The following is a 24177-nucleotide window of genomic DNA, read 5'->3' on the forward strand; positions in this document are numbered from 1 at the left end:
TACCCTTTTAGTTCTGATTTTGGCCAGATGTAGAACTTGTGCTGCTTGAAAATCCAAACAACCATTATAAAACGGCATTTAACCAATGAAATGCTGCGATGCTTTTATTTTGAAACAACAGTGTTTATTTCCGGTGGTGCGTGTGCGTAACGTAACGTCCCCCTCTCTCTCTTCACAGCAGGTTTTTAGTGTGTTGAGCGCGACCGCCCAACCGAAGACGAGGAGCAGGCTTTCAGCGCTTTGAATGGGAAACTTCTGCGCCTGCTGGGTGAGACTTTCAGCCGGCTGCCTTCGAAATAGGCCGAAAAAGCGCTTATACAGCCACACAACAGACGGATTACGTGCGGAAAAACCTGCCAGTCCAGTGCATTTGTTTGACCAGAAAGGTTACTACAGGCCTAATGTGGATTTACTGAAGTGTCATAAAGTTGAACAAAAACGTGGTATGAAGAAATTATGCATTATTATTACTTGGCCTATTTATTCCAACTTTAATCTAATTGGATTATTCTATGCTATATGGCAGCATATTGAAGATGCTTTCATAAAATCAGCATAAAAAGTTGTAAAATGTCATTGCACCATCAGCAGGTATCACATTCTTACCTCAATAGCTGCAAAAAACTGTATGAATCACCCCATCTAAGGCCCATAGCTTTAGTAACAGACATGCTTGAGAGGACAAATTAATTTCAACTATTAGATTTTGTTTTTTTATGCCGCACATTAGATACAATTCTATGTTGTACGTTCAGTTTTATGGTGCAAAACCCTTTCCGCAAATCTAACAAAAGAATATTATTGTAGCTATTTAATGTTATTCCCATTTCATTTTGGGCGGGAGCCAGAATCCCGCTGTGCCCTGGTCATTTGCAGAGTCAGACCTCGTGCACTACATTTGTCATCATTAGCAACTGGTGCCTGCACTTGTCTTCCCTCTCCCTCCTCTCTCTGCCTCTCGCTTTTCCTCTCTACCCTTTTCCTCTCTTGTCCCTCTCGCACTTTTCCTATCTTTTTCCCAACCTCTCTCCCACTCTATCTCTTCCATTCCTTCCTCTCTCAGCCTCCCATATAAATATCTTTTTCCATCTCAACTTTCTCTCACCTTCTGTCTCTCTTTCTCTCCACCCCCCACTCTCTCACTCTTTTCTCCCTCTGATATATTTTTGTCTTGTTCTCTTTCCCTCTCCCTCTATTCCCATATCTAACTTTCTCAATTACATTTTCCCCTTGGTTCTCCCCCTTATTCCAATCTTTTCCTCTACATCTCAACACTATCTCACCCTGTCTCCTCCAGCTTTAGTTTCTCCCAACTTCTTACCTCTCCCTCCCTCCCTCCCTCTCTCCCTCTCTTCCCCCTCCTTCTGCATGTGACAGCACCCATCACCCCCCTCCCTCTGTCTGTCTTGTTTCCATGGTCACAGGTAAACTCCACACTAGGACACACACACACATTGCATTAGGAGATAATGGAAAAGACTTAAGAGACACAAAACCTTCGGGGAATGCACAGGGACACAGTGGATTTATTCTGTCTGCTCCGGGACGACTAATGGTGAGTTGAATACCGCTGACGTGTGTTGGACTATCCCAGATACAGCCTTGTCCTACAACAGGGAAGTTTTGTGGTGGCTTCTGTCTATGTTGTTAACAGCCCCATATTACACAAAATTGACTCCTGTGAGCTTTAAGACATGTTATAATGTTGTTATCTCATCAAAAACATACTCAGTTGTGTTTTGTTTCATTCGCACATGTTTAAGTTACCCTTTATTTTTAGTCTGTCTATATCTCCAAAGCTTAAAATTCTCTGTTCCACCTTGTGATTTCATGAAGTGGTAGTTTTCATGTTAGCAGCTACCGTTTACTTTTATTTCAGTAGAGATTGGCAATTCCAAGGCTGAAATGATCCAAATGATTCTAGTGACGGTGTATGGAGTTTAAAAACACAGTGGAGCACTTCCTGTATTACCACATGGCCTCACAAGGTGGAGCAGAGTGTTTTCTGTTTGAGAGAAGAACTCAGTCTAAATATACAGGTTTAAACATGTGTGAATGAAACAAAACACAACTCCAGGTATGTTTTTGATGAGGAAACAGCATTATAGCATAGAATAACTTAGAATATAGCCTAATATGGGCTCTTTAAGGTTGGTTCAATCATAGAAAGTAATACATTTTCTCTATTAAGTTGTTCAGGTCATGTTTTGACAGCACACTGAATATATAGGTCACCATTTTCTGATTGTTTCTGGAAAGACTGGTACACTTCATACATAGCACAGAATTCACATTCAGCACATGTCACTAGTGGGGCAAATAGTGGCCCTGTTGTAACGTTTCATCTTCAATTCACAAAGTAGATATTACTCTGTCTTGTCTAATGTGGCGGAAAGGTCATCTGATGAAAAAAATATGCAAATTTTGTCACATCACAATGCAACTCTTGGTTAAAAAGAGCAGTCGAATCATTACCAAAAATGATGTAAAACCGGCTAATATCAAAAGTAGTATTTGTAATTAAAGCTGCAATGGAGGTGCTCATCCTAACATTTGTAATTTTTTATAATAATGTTGTTGTACGCATTTCACCTCAAAAAACAAAAATGAAAAAATCTGTTTGTCCAAGACCTTTTACTTATACTTTGCCAAAGTTTAAATCCTTAGATAGAAGAAAGATGAAAGCACAGTTACATAACATCAGTAAATGTACACTCCTCCAGGCTTTTGGTTCAGGCTTGAAAGAAACTATGATTTATTTATTCTCAAGTGAAAGTTAAACTGCAGAAATGTTTACGCATATATAAGTTATGTAAATATGTTTTGATCTATAGTTTGTGCAGAAAGATGCCACATGCTCCAAAGACCTCCGTAAACAGTGCCAAACTGCAGACCAAGAGAAGTGCATGGACCCCACTGAACCACGCACCTTCCAACAGCCAGGTACCAACCAATCACAAGAGAGGATACAGTTGACCAATCAGAGATGAGGTCACAGAGCTGTAGAAAAATGTTTAATGTTAAGAAAAGGGGGTCCCTTCAAAGGCTTATCAGATGTTAGTTTATGTTTGACTCAGGAGGTTATAAGGAACATTCTGGCCTAGATCCAACAGAGCACAAGATGTTTCCTTTTGATTTAGAGTTTACACAAGTTTCATAGACTTTATCATGAGTTATAGTTGTATAGTTAGTTATATTCACTTCTACAATTCCTAGACGTCAATATGGCATGCACTTGTATTTATCTATATTAGCTGTTACTAATACTAATACTACTAATACTTCACTTACAAATACAAAAAGATATAGGACAATAATAGTGGAGACTGGAGTAGCTGTTGTAAAAAACTGAGCTCTTACTTTATTCAATATAAAATGCAAACACAAAAGATTAAATCCCCCCTCTAGGTCAGGGGTGTCAAACTCAAATTCACAAAGGGCCAAAACTAGAAACTGGGACTAAGTTGCGGGCAAAACTAAATATTTATTGAAACATTTTAACAACATCTGCATGTTTTTCAGAAGGGGTGGATTCAATTTGAGTGAGGCGACAGGTAGCAGATGCTAATGGGTCGGCGCCAACGTGTTTGCAAAGCTTTCTGGGATTCGTAGTATTAGCGGTGCATGGGCTATACAGGCGCAGCAGCCAGTGGGCCAGCTCTAATACATTTTGATATGATCTTGCAGGCCAAATATAATTATATCGAGGGCCAAATTTTGCCCACGGGCCTGAGTCTGACATGTCTGCTCTAGGTGCTCCAGTCTTCAGATGTGAAGAAGGGCACTTGTCTGTTCAGTTTGCCCCCTCTCCTGACAATGGCCCCAGGGGCATTAGATCGGTCCAGTGCAGCTGTGAGGGAAACAAACATATTTAGCTTAACATGAATTGTTTAAAATACTGGGGTGGGAAGAGACACAAGATGAGATGAGGAATGAGACATTTTGACATAATTTATGTATAAAACATAAATTGTGTGATTTAGTTTTAATTTTTGGAAATATAGCTGAACCAAACAAAATCTCCTGCCACAAGACATTTGTCCCATCCCTAGTAAAATCAAGAAAACTTCCACAGCCTTTAAAATATGTAAAATGTTTGAATACTAACTTCTGTGTCTTTATATCCAGCTTTTTGAAGAGAGGCGAGTTCTTTTGTCAAAATGGGTAAGTGTCCTAAATACCCTTTTTGATATGATCTGATTTATCACGATTAAGTTGTTTTTGTGCACATAGCAAAAGAATTAAAAAATCCGATCAGACCTGGATGAATGAGGGATTACACAGATATGCTTTTGTGCACAGTTTTCGAATTGGACAGACAGTCAGAAGAAGACCATCCTCCAGGACCTGATCCAGAGCTGTTCTTTAGACCAGTTGATGCTCCTTAGACTCACTCTGAGCAGACGGCTCCCTCTACAGGCCGCAGACTTCACCTGCATGCTGCCCCGCGCTCTCAGTCTCTACATCTTCTCCTTTTTGGACCCCCGCAGTCTCTGCCGCTGTGCACAGGTACAAATCAAAGTAATTTTATCACACAACACCTTTGCTCTGCTTGAATAATATGAACTGTTATGTTATTCACCCTTTTATTTTGTGTATTAATTGTGAGTCACAGTATGAGCACATTATAAGCAAATTATTTCATTATTCGTCTGATTACTTTAAAAGATTAACAAGTTTAGTCAGTCAGTGTTTGAGTAACTTGATGCTTATTATTACTATTAAAGATTCATGGGTTTCAGCTTCCTGTTTATATCTTATATCTTAAGGACTTTTGCCCATTTGAATCAATATTTTGTTTTGAATAGTTAATTGCTACGGCAACGGTGCTGGACTTTCATCTCTCTGAAACCCATGGAAAGGCAAATCTTTGTCTTGTTGTCATTATTGGCTTAATGATGAACTTTATAAATATTGCTTTGTTCAGGTAAGTTGGCGGTGGAAGAACATAGTGGACTTAGACCAGTTGTGGATGGTTAAGTGTCTGAGGAGAGGCTGGTTTCTGGACTTCAGCCCGACTCAGTTTGAAGTGAATGTGTGGAAGCGACACTACATCTCCACTGTGCAGAGGCTTAGGAGTGCAGCCATGCAGGTTTGGAGAATGTAATAAACTGTAATATTTGAAAGTAAAAGTTAGTCATTCTAAACATGCAGCTTATGCCTTAGGCTTGGCAGAGTAACTTCTCCTATTGAGGACTGTTGTGGTTGGTCCTCATCCATAAGTTTCCTCAAAGCATGTGCCATAGTGTCCCAGGAATCCCTTTAAAATGAATCTCAGTGCGGTTAAAAAAACAAACAAAAGAAAGTTACTCAATATTACTATTCAAAACACTATTCCTCAATTAGAAGTAAAACATAACTGTCCAAATAACTACTTGATGAAAAACTACTTAATAAAAAATGGGTCTGTAAATAGGAAATGCAACTGTCTATTACCCACCTCATAGTTTTGTATATCCTCTCCTTCAGACCTTCTGGACACAGCAGCAGCAGCAGAGCACAGATCAGCCCACAGCTGACAGTCCTCATGAAGAACTGTGTTTAGAGGATGCTCTCCTCAGTGAACCACATCCTGAGTCCAAAAACAGCTCCACAAGAAAACAGAAACAAGCCAACAGGTCGTCTCTGTCTCTGCCTCCATGGAGAGACGCAGACCCCAGACCCAGAGATATCGTACGCTTCAACTACTTGGACAACCCGCACTCTGTGACTGAAGCTTGGACAACGTAAGTGACCAAGGAAGTATAAATAAATGAATTTTTTTCCTCCACAAAACAACAAAATATCCTGCATTCTTCTGGCTTAAAATGTGAACTAGATTGTTAGAAAAAACAAAAATTGATATTTTTCCAAATGATTCAGCCTTAGTATACAGGTATTAATGGTATCTTAACCTCTATCTGCAACTGTAACTTTAACCCCCAAGATTGTCCAATATTTCCAGGATCATGATGTTTCACTTTATTTTACAACTGTTTCTTTGTAGGAAAACCCAAAGACCAGCGTCAAAGTGTAACAGCTCCACCGTCCACTCCTCCAAACCAGAGCTCAGAAGCAAAACACTGACTGAAGCCCATTACAAGCTGCGCAAGGCCAAATCTCTGGTAAAACAAATCATGAAATAGATTGACACTATACCACTTAAGGGACTCATATAGTGGCCATTAAACTGTCAGAATGAGATTGACTGAAGGTAAAAATAACTAATTACTGAACTTTAAAAAGTATCCTGTAGAAAATAAAATTGTACGATGACAGCTTGACAGTTAAAATCCCTAATTCCAAACATTAGCCTAGTAAAATATTTTTCCTGAATATTTGATCACATAGCATAACCAGTAGAATTTTAATCACAGCATCCCTCACTAAAACCTCACCAAAACCATCCCAGTGCGCTGTGATCAAAGCCAGGCCATCTTCTCTCAGAATATTTCATACAGCTGTGTCCTCTGCATGAACTCTGCCTCCCCCTGCTCTGAATCATCATTGTAATCGGCCTCCTGTAATTATCACTTTACACATGTGGAGGGAAAACAGAGAGGGAAATATACAAAGACAACTAGTGGATCTGAGGGATAAATACGTTGCATTTCAGAATTTGATTGGTCTACATCAATGAAGCCTATTAGACATTTATTACAATAGAAAACACAACACAAGCCCATCTGTGAATAATTAAAAGTGTGTTTACTCGTCCTTGTTTGGTCCTGGTTCGAGCCTAGTTTTGTCCTGGTGTAGGCTTGGTTTGGTCCTGTTCTATTCCCAGTTTAGTACCGTTTTTTTAATCACAATTTTGATTGATCGGTATAGAGGTATATTAGCAAAATATTCAGGCATTTTAATGTTGGCACATTGGTTTGGTTTCAGCACTCACACCTGTTTGTATCTTAACTCTGTTCAAACTATTTCTAATGTTCTAGTTGTATTGGTTAGATCTAAGTCTGATTTGATTGGCTGTTTCTATTTTTCTGTTGTTCTTGAACTCTTTGTTGCAGAATTCCTTCATTGTGGGACAAATAAAAGTTATTTTATGTTACATATTTAGCACCGAGTAATGATTTTCCTTATGAACTCTAATGGTCAAAAGTATCCCCTTTTTATTGTGCAGATGTTCCTGTCATCCAATTGCAGACCGACTCCGTCCCCTCCACCTCCTCTGGACCAATCAGAGCACAGGATTCACAGTGCACAGGAGTCAGTGAAAAAGCTGCTGAGAGAGTCCCAGTTTAATGCAGGGGTCCGTCCTGGTCCCGTCAGGTCCTCTGTGCCCCGACTGAGCCTGCAAGGTCTACGGACCGCCCAGAGATCACATCGCAGTGTCCCCAGTGAGTACCACCCCCACAGACAGGAGGGTTGCAGAATGCACTACAAGAAAACATATGCGCCTAAAGGGTATACAAAATGGTCCTAATTTAATGTCATGATTTTTTGCTGTAAATACTAAAAAAAAATAGATTCAACAGGTTGTATTTTTTGCAGTGGTCACTACATCTTTTCTCTCTAAAATACCTATGCCTCAGAATTTTAATGGAACCTATTTATCTATTTCATTTTGTGTATTTCAGGTGCACCATTATTAGATTTCATTCAACCTTGGACTGTGAGTACATTGAACACAGAGCAGTGACGCCTCATCAGGACATTACAGGAACTGCAGCCAAGTTCAGAGCAGATGAGGCATTTGACCGTTATCTTTGTCCAAATCATCTCAGTCTGGTCTCTCTGACTGTATCCCCCAACAGAAATCTTATCCAGCTCTATTACACCAGCCCTGAAAACTGTATTTTTCAAAACACACTCTATAGCCCCAGTAATGTCATTTCAAATAATTTTGTAATATGGAGAAAATAATGAAAATAAAGTGGTTTGAATACAAAATGATGTTTATTTGCAAATCCACACATGTCCCAATACAAAGCCTTTTACAAAACCAGTGCATCAGAGCAGAATACCAGACAAAATCGTTACAGTTAACATTTGTTGTGTAAATCCTTCAGGGCAGAACCTTTATTTTGAAATCCTCCTCTTATGTCATATATACACAACGCTTTCCAAAATAAAACACACACGCTTGTACTGAATATGTAAATATCACATAAACAAGACTGAATACATTATTGTGAAAATACTGTGAATATACAAATGGCTTGTTGAGAACTGCAAAATGACAGAATCCGTAACAGCTTTTACTCCGCAACCTAGAGAATTTAGGAAAAAATATAATCACGAATTGAAGTGTCATGGTTGGACTAACTGCTGTTTGTCGGGAATGTATATTTAATAAAACACTGTATTTGGGTTGATACTGCTAGAGTCAAAACTTAAAAAGGCAAAGAAAAGGGCAAATTGCTAAGAAGTAACTATGTGTAACTTTGTTAAATAGACATATTATTATTTTTCCTCATTATTTAGAGAATTCCACAGATCAAGCTTACATGGATTTTGTATGGTTTTTGTTTATGCCTGTTTGAGGAACCTTTTTTTCTCATCTGCCCATTAACCTAATACATGCACAATTTGCCAGCATGGTACTTCTGTAAGGACAGTACCTAACTGTTTACCAACATATTATTTGTATGTACCACTTAATGAGCATCAAGTATTGAAGTTTTGAGATATTTATACAAGTCCTTTAGCTAGTTACTCCTGTTCGCCAACCTGATTGAACAGTTTCCCCAGCTGTGCTGTGGTCAAAATCTGATTGTCCCATTGGAATTAAAAGGGTGCATCAAATGCAAGCGGGTTACAAATATTTTGCTAGTGCATTGCTATGGCGTTACTTTATGTATAAATGTATAAAAACTCCAGATCTTCACTGTTAAAAAGTAATTTATTTGGAATATTTTTGGTTGTTTTTTAGAGAACATTTGATACAAAAATGGACAGGTTTAGAAAGCTACTTAAAACATAACACAACCAACCAATCAGAGCAATGTACGATTAAATAAAACTGTATAGAGAAATATAAACTCATCATTCACCTCTTCATTCAAAGCTCTGTGTTCACAGTGGATGGGGGTTGATTGCTGAACAATAAAAAGTCATAACCATAAATCCATAATGTGTTTTAAACATTATAGCCCTTTACTGCAACCAATATATATTTTAGCACATATTTTTATGCATCAAATGAGAATACTGTATAAAATCACACTGAGGAGATCTAAGGCAGAAGTATTTCATTAATGATTCAAGTTAGATATATTATTGGGTACACCTGGTCCAATAATTGTAAATGCAAATACCAGCAAAGCAAAAAACATGCATGCCCACAAGTTTTGTATGGAAGGTTTAGCAAGTTACAGATCAGATCTGTGGAGATGCGAGCCTGCTCACAGTAAAAAAAAATCATGTTTTTCATGTTGTAAAAACAGCTTTTGAATAAATGCAGAAATAAACAAATTCAATGTCATTCCATGGAGACAAGCGAGTGCTAAAATCTCCACAAGAAAAGTTACATATTGCATTTTAATTAGGCCTAAATTCAGGGCTAAACAGTCCTTAAACATAATCAGACTAAATCAGATCTATTTGCCAAAAAGGGCTACTCAATTGTAAGTGCCACATTAATTTGATATCAGTAAATAGATTATAAGAGGTGTACCTAATAATATGCCCAGTGACTACAGGGGGTTTTATACACTGGTAGCATAAGGCTGACTGGTGTCCATCATTTGTGCTTCAACAGTTCAACCGTAAGAGGCCCTTCAGGTTTGTTTTTTCAAAAAGTCCAAAGAGAGTGAAGAAGTTGGAGGGAATGACTGATCCACACATATTAACATCTTTAAATAATGTAAACATATACATCATACTGAGGTCTCACGAATCCTCTTCAAATCCATTTACAGACAGTAAAAAAGCAGAAAAGGCCAACACTACTGGAGCATGGCCCGGATGTTTTTGGGAGTGGACTCGTCGTTCAGGTGCTTTGTGGTGAACCTGAGCAGAAACAAAAAGGTGAATGTTATTTCAAGACTCATTTGAGATGATATAAATAAGAAAATCTAATTATAATCGACATATGAACATTTTAGTTTGCGTTGCAGCCATACTGGTTGGGTCACAGCATATGAAGTAGAAAAGGAAATTATTAGATCAACATAAGAGAAACTGGACTGACTGGCTACTTTTGTCTCCTAATTACAAATGATTAGAGTTGATGCATATTCACTTCTAACCTTTTTTGCTGACTGTCCAATGAGGCAAGCCCTACTACTTACTAACCAATCAGCGGTAATATAAGAAACCTACTGTTTAAAAATTTTGACGGAGGACAAAAGAATATGCTTGATTTGGATAGTACAATTAATATCACCTACTGGGAAGTGATACAATTTGTTGATTTGCGTGCAAAAAGCAAAATAATATTAAAGAAATAACAGTGAAATTGCTCTCAATAGATGATGGTTTTGATTTTAGATCTGACTATCCCAAGATGATGACAAACCAAACATACTTGAGGGCATTGAGAAGGCCTTCTACGTTGTCTATGGGCTGCTCCTTCAGGACTTTTATACAGCCTTTCATCTGCACATAGAGGAAACTATTATAAATATACCAAACACTACAGGGTCTGTTTTAAACATTGTGTGCTTACGTCAATCTTTGAGAGCTTGTTGAATGCTCCGTTGGGATGGACGTGATCATAGAGAATTATGACCCCCACCATGACCCTCATACAGAACAGGAGTGTGTCCTCACTGCTGAACCGGGACGAGTATTCACTGCAATCAGACAATGAAACATGTAAACAATCCCAAACCAGTGTGTTGCTACATGGGGATAATAATGTGCTTCAGGATTATATGTTCATTTCATAACATGTTTTGGAAATTTAAGGCAGAAAGTAACAGAATTGTAAATAAAAGTGTGAAAAGTGTGCACTCACGGTGTCTCCAACATGACCTTACAGACACTGGCCATTGTGCTGAGGCAGTCTGTTGTGTTCTCCAGAGGAAGCGTTTTGTTCTGCAAAACAAAAATATTCACTCAAAATATTTTATCAAAATTTTGAAACCAACTTGAAATGTAGAGAAATTTCACAATTACAGGATATCACACAAATAAAATCAACTAGTTCAGATGTCTAATACAGGTCTTTTTATATATTAAAAAGTTTAAAACTAAAATTTGTTTCCATAAAAGCAGACAATAGTAGAGCAAATTTGAATATGAAACACACAACTTTTCAACAGTGAGTTATGAGCCAATGATTTTCTTTGTTCAGACTTTCTTTGTTCAAAGTGTAATGTTCTATACTGTTCCCTGCTCTATACTCACCTCTGTGACAAAGTTGGTGGTGGCGTTGCTGAGTGTTTTGAGCATAGGCGTGGCCTCAGCGTAGAACAGAGACATCCGATTGGCCATCTCATTGTTCACTTCACTTTCAATGTCCAGCTGTAAACAGGAAGACGTGTCATGGACCGTATGAACACAAAGCACTGGTCACATTTTTATAACTGAATATATAAAATTCCAAACGAAAAATCACAATAGGTATTTAAAATAACATAAAAAAATCAAAATATGATGTCATGTAAAAAATTCTTTGCCATTATCATTGGCTCTTACGTTCATGTTGTTTATCCTGTTTCGACTGATGGTTCTTCTGTAGTAACTGAAGTCGTTCTGAATGGCAGGAATTCTCATCTGGAAAACAGTTGAATTTTTAAACTATGTTACAGAGAAGATTTTGCAATTCATTTTTTTTTTATAAGAAATTCTAAAAGGAATTTCTCTTCAAATATGACAATAAATGTTTCAGCACAGTTTAAGTTGTGCTGTGCTAGGCCAGTAGGAGGCAGCAAAATACAGGATTAAAGTATGTGCTTACAGGAGTCAAGCTGCTACGAGTGAACATTAACATTTACTAACATGTACTGTCTAGAAAAGAAATAATAATAATAATAAGGAGCCAATTAATACATGTTGAGATTTGATCCTGAGCCACAATAATGACACTTAGTAGCATTTTTCTTAATACTTTTAATCAACCAGGCACAGTGTTTGAAAATGAATTTCCAAAACAATCTTATTTTAAGAGGTGGCGCAGACCTGTGAAAAGTTTACCTTGAGTTCATCAAATCTGAGCGTGAAGTGAAGGATTTCTGCGAACTGTTTGGCCAGAGCCTGCTCCTTCTCCAGATGCTGTGTGGGTGTGTAGGGCGGACAGGTGAGGCAGGTCAGTAGGCTGTACAGCGCCTTCTCTGAGCACAACACAGCAAGAAACATGAAATAAGTTAAAGGATGGTCCACGGTTTGGTTTATATTTAATGTAGATAGGTTCAGTATCTGTTATCATTGGTGTGGTCTTACCTAGTCGTACAGAAAAACAGTAGAATGTCTTGAGTTTGATGACAAGTGGACACACAGAGTTCCAGGCTCGCTCCTGGTGCATGAGGTCACTGGGGTTTTGAATGGCCTGGAAACAACATACAAATTAAGACTCTTAGTGAATGACATGGACACCTACATCATAAGGTAATTGTGATGTACCGGTGTATGACAATGAAACCAACATTGTGATCTGATCCCTGTGTCAATATGCTATTTTGGTGAAATTGTCATATTGTGAATCTTGTGAGATAAATGCAGATAATGCAAATAAATGCTCAAACAGAGACTTTTTCCCCACCTACTTTTACAGTGACAGGTGAATTTGACCAATAACAAAAGCATATAGCTTTAATAACCTCTTAAAAGGCAATGTAAAGATTTTAAGTATACATCAATTTAGTTAGTTACAAAATGTGTTTGGCATATTTTCTATCCCCATTTGTAATCTTACACTCATCGTTTGTAAGCCTATTTTTACTTTAGTTGTTGTTTTTTTTTTAATTTTCATTAGAAGTAACCCTTATCAAGAAGTATTATTACACTGTTCCCCATAATATTGGATAAATGTAACCATAAATTTGAAGTAAAATAAATTAAAACATAAGAAATACAATTCAATAGTGGCACTGCACCCTCTCAAAACTTTAAGATCCAACAAGGCATTAATTTCCTGTGTGATGTATGGGGGATGGCATGAAAATTGGCATATTGTGATATAATTGTGCGTGCACTGAAACAGATTTTCTTCTCAGTTGTAAGAGTAGGCAGACAGAGATTGTGACTAATTGCTACAGCTAAAGCCTAAAGCGACTTCTCTAATGAAAGAGATAAGGCACAAAGAATGGAAGCAGAAGTTATAGCTTCAAGTTAAATAGCCCGAAACAAGTACAAATATTATAAAAGCCACTGTAAAGCAGCCAAAGGAAAAACGTTAATTATAAAGAACAAAATCTGCGATAACAGTATATCAAACATTTCAGGCCATATTGCCATGTCTCAATTATGTTTTGTATCATAGCTTGGCGTCAGTTTTCCTTACATCTCTGATCTCCTGTCCGGCCCCTTTGTACGACTGCAGCCCTGACAGGATGCTCTCAGACTCCTGCAGCACTGAGTCTACCTGGTCCCACACCTCAAGCTCTGCTTCTGTCGGCTGGGCATCTGACACAAAAGAGAAAAACATTAGCACTCATGACTAGAACAAAACTTTACCCAGTTTACAATTAAATTAAAACTACATTTTAATATGATTTGGGGAAAATTAACACTTGTTTTCTAAGCCGGCAATATGCATGAAATAGGATGCATCTCAATTCTCTTAACTTGCCTCCGTAAAACTCACATATTACACCATTTTCTGACATATGTTATAATCCTAATCCCCACAAAGATGAGCGATTGCATTATTATAGTGTTTGCCTTGTATTATCAAAGTAAGACAGAAAATGCATAACTGTGTTAAAGTGTATGATAAAATAATTAATATAGAGGAAAAGGAAGTTAAAATGGTTGCTCTGATAGCTTGAGCAGATCATTACAGAAAACACTGGGGATGGTATTGACCTAAAAGTAGAGGAGTTTAAGAGGCACGTTTTGAGAACTGCTGCACCCATTGTAGTGAGAACAGCTGAAAATGCCATTCTGGTGGTGGGCTGTGTTTTTCTTCTGACAGAATGAAATAGGATTCAACACATGCGCTCTAATTTCAGAATGACAACTGTATAAGCGCACTTGTAAAATTTGTATTTATCATTCGATATCAAATATCACTAGAAAAACATTAAACATTTGCAAACGTTTTAGAAAACATATACACACACATGCAGCTCAGTTTACAAAGGTCATGCAAGAGGCTAAGGTCAAGGGTCAACTCCATTTTTTATCAATTTGGCATTGCCGAAATCAAGTTACAAAAATCAGTCACAAAGTATAATAGGAGCCTTCACAGCAGCCAATAGCCGTTTAACAGAAGAAGGAGCATTATTGAACTGCAGAAAGGGCTGAACCCTTGACCAGTGCCAAACAGAGGAATAGAAGAAAAATAGGCTGTGTTCAGGATCAATTAATGATGGGGGACAGTCAGGGGGCAATTTTTAACATTTTAGGTGAGGCAAAGGCATAATTTTAACAGAAATAGCCAAATAATTCAGTAGAAAATTAATGCTAGGAGTCACAATAGGACCACAAAGTCAATTCTCTGTTGACTCTCCAATGCCTCTGTAATTGAATATTGTCCATGGGGCTGTGAGGACTTGGGGAAAAAATGTTGTTTCAAATAGGGCAGCTTCAAACCACACACTTTGACTGATTGTGGGTCATTTTAATCTATAGATCTACAGCCACTTTTCAATGACAATTAGAAATGACTGAAAATTTGACAGAAATTTTGATTAACTGCACAGCCCTACTATCACATTTTTCTGGAAGCTATTATGATTGGATTTGCCAATTTTAATTACTGATAATCTTACAACTAGGCCTGTCACGGTAATTACACAATATCGACTTATTGTTCTATCTATCATGTGTTGAACGATAAGTTTTAGGAGTCAATATTTACTGTGGGTGCTTTTTCTTTGGTTCACTTTGGTTATTTTTCTGCACTATGATAAGATTTGAGCTGTAGAAACAAACTACTTAAGTGTTGCATTCTGTTATTTATTCATTGAAGTTTTTTTTTATTAATTTATTTTTTTTTAACAATAATATACATTTAGAGTACTTTTTTGGAGATAATTCTGGTTTGGTTTCAATATTATCATTTATCATTTATATTTACTTTAACAATATATTGCACAAATCATTACAATAACTATGATACTATATACTACAGATATTGACCTGAAAACACAGATCAAGAGATATTGGTTTTGTGTCCCTTTACTATGACATCACATGAACACAGCCTACAGTAGAGTCAGAAGCAGGCAGCAGTGCTCACTTTCAAAGTCAAGGAAAAAGTTTGGCCCCTGATCGAGCTCGGTGCAAGTGAGCACTTTTAACAGGTTCCCCATTTGGACTCTGGAAAAGAAGAGAAAAAGGGGGAAGAGAAACACAGAAAGAAAAGGAGGGAAGGATTTTAAAAAAAGTCACCACACAAAGAGAGAATAGAAACCGGTGTGCAAAGTGTAAAAACAAACTCATTCAAAGCACTGTGAACCAGCTGAGAGAGAGGAAAGACTTGCGAACGGCGGACATCTTGGATCTGTACTTTGCTAAACTTACTTTCGAAGTCCAGGAAAAAGTGGGGATAGTTCTCTATTTCTCTTGTTAGGACTTTTAGCAGGTTACCCATTCCAGCAAACCTGATGGTCAGAATACACCGGTCACACACACAATACACAAATACATACAATTAAATAGGCTTAGATCTATAACAGCCATCTCTGCAGCCATGACCAAGGCAACCAATATCTAATGTAAATTCACTACGTAATATATAGAAAACAATTAGACCCTCATTGTGAATAATCTGTAATTATCTGCAATCTGCTGCTGGACTATACCGGGTTCCTCATTATTACATTATACCAGTAGCTACAAGGGTCGTTTAAAAAAATGATACACAGATTCAAATCAATTTACAACTGGAACAAAAAACAAAACAAAACACATAAATAAGAGAAAGTTTAACCTTTCCCAAATAGTTTTACAATGCTGTACATTAATTTTGAAATGATCGATTCTCTAAAAAAATACATTTTTTTTTCACCACTGACATATTGAAATTGGTATTTAGTATCAAGCCTTTTCTGAAGTCAGTTTCATAAGGTAGATCAAATACTTGTGACTTACATATTTATTTGACTATATAATGTCTTCTACCAACAACTACTACTCTTTATTGGACACATTTGTAATATTAGCTTTAAGTAATAACTTCTTAATATGATTACAATTCTTCAAAGTCCACATTAACAATATAACTTCTTCTCTCTCCCTCTTTTTCTCAGTTGTAACTTTCTTGACTTGAGTCCAGTTGGAGCGACACAAAGCGTCTCTGTCCTCTGTGTGCACATGATCCTCACACACATTATGCACTGCCTCCAGTCACACACCAGCCTATCTCTAACACACTCTCTTCACCAATATCTCTGCTTCATAACAGCCTGGTGCCCTTTCCCTTTATGTAGTAGTAAATAAAGTAAATACAGTAATGGCATTCCACTGTGATCTTACAGCGGTGTTTGACATAAGTTTAACCACAAGGGGGAGCTGATATACTTGCAGATTTTTATTATGCTCAAACCAAACATCTTGTAATGATATAAAGGTGAGAAGAACCATGTAATAGTAAAATATTTATACTAATACCTAAAATAATTGACTAGGATGTTAGCCATTTTAAACATGCCAAAGTTTAGCAGGAACATTGCGCATTGATCAACATCAAACAATGCAAATGTGCCTGAGTTAGCCAATTTGAGCTAATTTTCATTGGTAGTCCCTTGCCATATGTTAAGGCGTCATTTTAAAAGTGAATGCAAGTAAAACTCACATCAAAATATAGAACACATTTACTTCTGCTTCTCTACAATCAGTGACAATTACACTTCAGTTACCAGTCAAAACCAATATCACAGGTTAAATTATAGAGAAGTTTCATTTAAATATGAGCCAGCCAATCAGACAGATTGTATGGAGAATGATGAGTCCTGCTGTTGTCCTGGTGCTGCACTTGAACTGATGTGGCGCCTTTGGTTATTATGAAAAAAACATGGTAATGATCAGGGTTAGTTTCTGGTCCATTTCAAACACAAAGTCATGCAAGAACACAAGACTAACACCAATATCTAAAATGTCAAATGTTCTATGTACATCACACTGCTAGATAAAAAAGTGGTTTAGAAAATCAATGGGACTTTTGACAATTAAAACAGCATTGTGATCTGATCCCTGTGTCGATATTCTATTTTGGTAAAATCGTCATATTGTGATTCGGTGAGTCTGTTAAATGCAGGTCTGTGCTCAATTACAGACACTTTTCCCACCTACTTTTACAGTGACAAGCGAATTTGACAAATGACAGTGAAGTGTGAATTCTTAGAAGAGGAAGATAGCTTTAATAACCTCTTAAATAGCAACGTTTTTAATTTTAAGTATACACGAATTGTAAGAAAAATGTTTTGGCATCTTCGACTAACATTTGTAATCTTACAGTCATCTTTTGTAAACCTATTTTTACTTTTCCTATCTAGTTTGAAATAAGCCTTATCAATAAGTATTATTACACAGCTCTATGGTGGCACCGCACTTTAAGATCAACAAGGTATTATCATTTCCTAGTTCTTGAAAATTCCCATAGCAGTTATCTAAAAAGAAATCTGAATTATAGCCACTCATTGACTCAACATAAGCCCTGGTCTGGCCTCATTCATTCTGATGTAATCCTGTTCATCTTGTGTGCTCAGAATAGAGTCACAAACAAAAGTGACACTGCCACATGTTATTTCAGTCCTGGCTCCACTCAAATCTCCCCAGTGTCCCATCAGCATCAAACCTCAAATACCAGACACAGAAACATGACAGCAAAATGTTCCTCTTTCACTATAGCTCATCTACACATGACTAGACTAGGATCTTTAAACTGTAAAGTGATTAGTAAGTGGTTTCAAAGGGCAATGAAGGACAACCCCTTTTACTTTCACTTTGGGTTTAAATTGACTATAGACACGTATAGATATATGACCTTAGATGAGTACAGTTAATCTTTGGATTCTGGAGATATGTCTTGCCCATCTTGCCATTATCCATATATGATAAAAATTATAGGGATGGCGACTAGTCATCTAAAGTTTACACATTATACATTTAAATAATAATATATCGACTGTTAGGCTAATTTACATGCAGTTTGAAACATGGTTGAAGTGGTTGAAGCTTCTCACTGGTTTTATGGATAATGAAAATCTATAGAGACAGGATATTTTACAATTAATTACCTAAATTATTGTAGCTTTTTAGACTATTGCAATGTTGTAAATGTAGCAGGTTTTGCAAGATAAATCTTTCAAATACAATAAAAATTACAATTTCAGTTTAATAGTTTGCATTAATTATTTGAAGATCTTTTGTCAAACACTCCAAATGTGACTTTTTTAAAGTTTACATAACTTTGATTGTTTAATTACCCTATAATCACTTCCTTATGTAAATCATTAAACTATCAGTGTTGTAGAACATAGCCAGGAGTGATCCATTCTCTTGTAATCGTTTATCCTGATATTTGCTTAACAATCACCACCCGCTGCTGCTACATGCCGCTGCTCTTTGTTGTCTTTGCCAGAACAAGCAGAGAGGGAGAGGGAAAGTTTCCTGCTCTGACACGCGTGCAGACTGATCCTGTGTAATGGCCCAAACACAAAGATCTTCCCTTTATTGGAGGCTCGCTACAACATGACCAGACACGCTGCACGTACCTTATGTGGAGGACCAACTCCAGCTGCTGTCTATATCATTCGCTTGGTCTCGTTCTCTGCAAGAAAAACAAGGCAGTGGTTAGTAAATATTAGCACTCAACAAATTTATCCATCTATAAAATGTAATGATCCAACATGGAGTTTTGCAGACAATACTAGACATGGCCGTCACCATAACACATTTTGCAACGACTGAAACAAGATTATCCCCAAAAAACTATACTAAATGTATAATAGAAGTTATTCATTAAACTTCTACAACTCAAATTTTAACTGTAATAATTGGGAACTTTGCTATTTTCTGTAATATAAATAAAAAGTACCCAGGATAAATACCGACCCCGCCAAAAATTATTGTTCTATCTAACGAGCATTGAACAATAATACAGAAATGATCATGAAAGGACTAGCCAATACAATTTTGATATTTGTCCTGCTGCTGTGATCGATAGGGAATATTTGCATAATTTTAAAAACTAGAGAAAGTCACAGAAATTGTTGTAGTTGTATTTCCCCTTGAGCTCACTATCATTTTTTTTTTATTTCAAAGGACAAATGTGATGCACTGAGGACAAACTGGAAATGACTGGAAATGGTTGGCAGTCCGATTCTAGCTCCCACAGATGAATGCTGTAGTTGTGTCCTTGTGCAAGACTGATTTAGCTTGACTCTAGAAATCAGGATTAAATGAGGACAATGCACTATCTGTACAATCTTTTAGTTCAAGATGGGAGTTGGGAAATGTTTTGCATAACAAATATTGCAAAATAAACCCCCAAAGTATTAAAACATGAACCGAAATGCAAAATCTACATTGAAAGTTGAAAATGACACACGGTTTGGATTGTTGTTCAAATCATGATGAATTACAGAAATATAGATGACAGCTACACATGATTTAGTTACACAATATATATACGAATGAAAAGATAGGAGACATAAAAAAGACATGACTAATGCAGATAAAGGTGAACCAAGATCAGTCAGAAGTGTTAGTCTTCCTGATCAACATCATTTATGCTTGGCACTGTCTGACCCATTGAGGAGAAAGTGTATGCCAAACACACTCTAATGTCCCACACACAGCAGGTTTAGTGTCCCTGTGAGGCCACCATCCAACACTAAAAATCCCCCCACCCTCCCTGAAATTCAGCCGCAGGGAACGTAAAGGCACAGACGGACCAAGTGTGACAGATGGACACTTTGTACAACTGTATGGTCCCCAAGGCCAAATGTGGTGATTAAATACACCGATTCCAATAGCAATAATGAGGAGTACTTCAATCCAACTACTACAGAGGCACAGTCACAGAATTGCTTAGCAATTTTGGCTGTCTTATTGCAAAAAGGTCCCAGGTTAGTTTACCAGACGTGGGGTCTGTGCGCTTGAACCATCTGTGTTTGGGTGGGTTTCATGATTGCCCACTGCTGTTGATAATATGTACTTAAAGCCACAGTATGCAACTTTTTAGCCAAAATATAGACTAAAATAAAGGCATTTTTTTGGTTGCTTTTATTGTACTGAAAAACATCTCCAGACACCTGACTATTATTTGGCCTGGAGGAGGGCCTCCTTGTTGATTCAATAGAAATGTTGTTCCTTTGGCTATGTTATTAGTCAGAATGGCATGAAACATATTTATCTCCATGGAGAATGTTCCGAAGTATAGCTTTAACTTTCTGTTTCCTTGGAATCATGCAGGTGATGTGCCATCTCCAGAAAGATACATATGGTACCTTTAAGTTAACGTTAATATTTGAGTACGAAATTGGGAACACAACTAAAAACTGACCACACAGAGCCTTTCTAAACGTACAATTTTTTTCAACACTTCAACAGCTTTGTCGACGTGCTAGACAGACAGATGTCCCCAGTCTGTCAACTCAGCTTAATTATACCAGAAAACTGGCAGCTCAAATTCAGTCATGTTTTGCATACAACCTGAACCAGCCAAATGTTTAAATGTCTTAAAATGTCAAAAACAGAACTAGCTCACTTTAAATGGTTTGTATTGGTCCATAGTTATTCTTCACTTACTTTAAGCATTCCAAGCATCCTAATTATTCACTGTGATGAGTTTATAAACACTTTTTGGCCAATGCAGAGTTTTGGCATTTTAATAAAGCTAGCAATAACTAGCATGCTCACCGCACACTTTCTGATTATTGGACAATAAAATGCTTTATGTTTAGACAGCACACATCAGACTTATTTTGACCTCAAGAGTTGCTAATACAATATATCTGTACTGGCAAAAGATAAATTTAGCTTGAATACATGAGAAAAAAAATCCTGTACAGGCCCTTTAACAATCCAAAGCGACAATAGTTTAATATGAATTCCAGACATACAGCAAGCACAGATAAGAGCAATAAATGCGTCCCTCTCTCAGCAGGTGGTGGAGCCAGGCAGAGACAGGGATGGCTGCACAGAGCTCCAAAACAAACATGTTTTTTCAGGAAACTTTGATTTGAGGTGGAATTTTCCAATGACCCCTCCAGAATAATGGACTTATAAAAATATGGGCCCGTGGTGAGTCATCAAAAGGATGATGGTGGCACAGTGCTCCTGCTTATCTAAGCAACATACTTTCAGCACAAATGAAGTGAACAGAAGACTGAACACATTAACACTCTGGCTGGGCACTGGGCAGTACTGTGGTTTAAACTAATACACACTTATTTTTCTTGATATTAATTTATAGCATAGGCTGTAGTTGACTAAAATTGTTGGTCGATTAAAGACATTTTTTGTAAATTTACATTACATAATTTGAGGAAAATAATCTAAATCGGCCCTATATATCAGCCCACAAATATCGGCAAAGCTAATCGGCCATTGGTTGCTCTATTCTAAGCAATCGGCATTGGACATGAAAAAACACATATCGGTCGATCTCCAATTCCACATGCATCACTTATTCAACTAGTAGGGGGTCGTGGAGCTGGAGATGGATTAACCGACTTTACATAAAAAAAATTGTCACCCCTCTGTCTGGAACTGCTGCAGTGAGCCTCGTCATTTTGATCTTAAAATGTCTGTATTAATAGACATGATCCTGGTATTTTTATTCCACTATTGGGTCTGTAAATCAAGATATGAACATTAATAAGACAAATCAGGCGCCTTCTTTCCTCGAAGTCACTCCTCTAGCATTGATTGACAGCAAAAGGGTTGAGTGACAGCACTGCTACTCTAAACCAGCTGTGTGGGCAGGAAGGGATGTTACCTTCATCAGTCCCTATAACTGCTAGCCTCGACAAAGCTTCATTTGACTGGAGCTGAACGCTAAGGATGACGTCAGATTAGTCCACTTCTTTATACAGTCTATGGCCACAACCAAAGATTGACAGGGGAAGACAGAGGCAAAGACATAATTCATGCTAGACTCTGAAAAATTTTAAAACAAAGAGAAACAAGGGAAAACATTCACAACAAGGAAATTTCGCAAATTTCTTAAGGCACATTTCTTACAGATTGCCATAATATCGACAAATCGTCATCTAGACAAATTATGACAAATTACAATACAAAATATCAGCATTGGCCAGCCCTAATGAAAACTACAAGAGCTTTATTTCTAAATCCAACTAAACACAGCCTCAAATTTACATTGATAAACATCCCTCAAGACTCTAATAAATCCTTTAAATTATGTATCTGAAAGTAAATATCAAAGTTATGCGTGTGTGGTCAGGACAGTGGTAACCATTGGCCCAGGGGAAGCACACGACGGGAACTCAAAAAGAGGTGAAAAGGAAGACAGTCGCAGAGTTGATCTCACTTTTGGTTTTATTTCAAAATGAAAACCCCTAAAATCATCCACTGGTGATAAACAACTTAATATACACACTTTTAAGACACAGTGTTAGATGAGAATGGTTATGATTGGACTGGTAATGGATGTGTGGGAAACGAACCAGGATAATTTGATCCAATTTGATCCAAGTTATAATGGTTTTCTGTAAATATTAACCCAGTCATGCATGTTTGAGTGATCCTTAATAATAGCTTAACAATAATAACATAAAAATCCTCACTTGTGTCCAATGGTAGTGGTTCTCAAACGTTTTGCACCAAGTACTAACTTAATATTTGCCTTTCCAAGTACCACTAGATCTAAACCCAACATTTATCTGGTTAGGTCCAAATATGGTCTAAAATTAGACAAAAACATTGAATTTTTGTTTTATTCAGTGAAAAATCTTAAACTGCAGAGGGCCCCATGTACAATCAGAGGCAGTCCACAGACCACAGTTTGAGAAACATCCCTCAGTAAATCCCTATTTGAGACTATATGGTACTATATGGTCAGTGATCTTTACATTGAATAGCAAAGGAATCCCCTCAAGCTGCAATTTTCCAGTCACAAGAATGGGTTCCAAACATTCCATAATGGTCCGCCGTGCTGGATACTTCAAATTGATCAAAGTACCTCAAGAGAATGGACTAAAAAGAAAAGTCTTAACATTACAGCAGCAACTTGGACTGTAAAATGTGAAAATAGAACTTTTAAGTGTTTTGATCTCGGTCCTCCTGTGTCCAAACCAGTGGTCTGAATCAGTAGTACAAAACTTCAGTACCCATAGTTCCCTGGGCTAAATGGGGCAGAACAGAACATTCTTATCTGGCTCTCATATCGGTGGCGTTTTCACAGGGTAAAGGCCTCTTTAACATCTGAACTAAGTGAGCGTGCTTTACTGCTCAGATAATCACAAAGCACTATGCTAATTTAAGATAGTTTGTTTACAACGTATTGACAAGTGTTTTTGAGTAAAATGGGACTACGACATAATACCTAAACCATGACAAACCAGAACCAAAGCAGGACTAAAACAAACAAATAACTTTTACAAATTTCTTATGACTTTTATAGGCAAATATTTTACATGAGGTCAAATCTGTGACACAGGAAACTGAACTAAGGTTATAATTTTACACATACTTTACCAAATAGGAAATGTTTTTTTTTTATTTACATGTAAGTGCATGTATGAGTATTTCAATATACATCAGCTTCCTGTTGTATGGTGCCATTTTGAGGACAGTTGAGAAATACATCAATTTCATTTTGAATCATTATGGCAACAGTCCTAACTTTTCATCATTCTGAAAGCAATGGTAGGCCTATCGAGATAACAAATTTTGATGATGTATTGCTGAACAAAATATAGATAATTAACGATAATACTGAAGCTAATTCATGCAGAACCTAAAGCAAGATTATCCAAAAAAAATAATAATAATAAAATTAAAAATTAAAAAAAAATCTAAACACTTAGTAGTTGGTTTTCATCTATAATGAGTCATAGAAGTTATCCACTCAATTTCTACAGCTCAAATCTAAACTATAGTATAGAAAATAGCAAAAAAGTTCCCAGTTATTACAAAGAAAAAGTACCCACAATAGGCACAGAGGCA

At 37.1% G+C, this 24177-nt stretch overlaps 3 protein-coding genes across 4 annotated transcripts in view; 2 read left to right on the forward strand and 1 right to left on the reverse strand.

The window, feature by feature from the left end:
* Window positions 1-24177, forward strand: part of ints9 (integrator complex subunit 9) — a 205423-nt gene that overhangs the window by 21058 nt on the left and 160188 nt on the right. The window lies entirely within an intron of this gene.
* fbxo16 (F-box protein 16) lies at window positions 391-7641 on the forward strand. Its single transcript, XM_033990642.2, has 9 exons — window positions 391-443; window positions 2835-2943; window positions 4129-4164; window positions 4303-4509; window positions 4928-5092; window positions 5470-5726; window positions 5987-6104; window positions 7109-7325; window positions 7566-7641. The coding sequence occupies exons 2-9, from the start codon at window positions 2848-2850 to the stop codon at window positions 7625-7627; spliced, it is 1158 nt and encodes a 385-aa protein (XP_033846533.2). The 5' UTR covers window positions 391-443; window positions 2835-2847; the 3' UTR covers window positions 7628-7641.
* The window catches only part of fam49a (family with sequence similarity 49 member A), a 29574-nt gene continuing 14208 nt past the window's right edge, over window positions 8812-24177 (reverse strand). The window contains exons 2-12 of one of the 2 annotated variants that reach the window (XM_033991147.2): window positions 18756-18811; window positions 15562-15641; window positions 13376-13497; window positions 12316-12421; window positions 12070-12206; window positions 11572-11649; window positions 11281-11397; window positions 10889-10968; window positions 10598-10724; window positions 10457-10527; window positions 8812-9939 (exon numbers count right to left, since the gene is read on the reverse strand). In XM_033991147.2, coding sequence (XP_033847038.1) covers window positions 9876-9939; window positions 10457-10527; window positions 10598-10724; window positions 10889-10968; window positions 11281-11397; window positions 11572-11649; window positions 12070-12206; window positions 12316-12421; window positions 13376-13497; window positions 15562-15631 — 972 coding nt within the window. In that variant the 5' untranslated portion in view covers window positions 15632-15641; window positions 18756-18811 and the 3' untranslated portion in view covers window positions 8812-9875. Of the gene's footprint in view, window positions 9940-10456; window positions 10528-10597; window positions 10725-10888; window positions 10969-11280; window positions 11398-11571; window positions 11650-12069; window positions 12207-12315; window positions 12422-13375; window positions 13498-15277; window positions 15391-15561; window positions 15642-18755; window positions 18812-24177 lie in introns of those variants that run through there. The other variant, XM_055232323.1, reaches the window with a different exon arrangement.

This window comes from Periophthalmus magnuspinnatus, chromosome 24 (assembly GCF_009829125.3).
Source record: "Periophthalmus magnuspinnatus isolate fPerMag1 chromosome 24, fPerMag1.2.pri, whole genome shotgun sequence".
In the NCBI taxonomy this organism is placed as follows: domain Eukaryota; kingdom Metazoa; phylum Chordata; class Actinopteri; order Gobiiformes; family Gobiidae; genus Periophthalmus; species Periophthalmus magnuspinnatus.

Bases quoted from the DNA above. Each gene is read 5' to 3' on its own strand.
- fbxo16 (XM_033990642.2), top strand. From the start codon at position 2,848: ATGCCACATGCTCCAAAGACCTCCGTAAACAGTGCCAAACTGCAGACC. The intron at 4,165-4,302 runs GTAAGTGTCCTA...TTTTGTGCACAG, and splicing joins GAGTTCTTTTGTCAAAATGG to TTTTCGAATTGGACAGACAG. The intron at 5,093-5,469 runs GTTTGGAGAATG...CCTCTCCTTCAG, and splicing joins TTAGGAGTGCAGCCATGCAG to ACCTTCTGGACACAGCAGCA.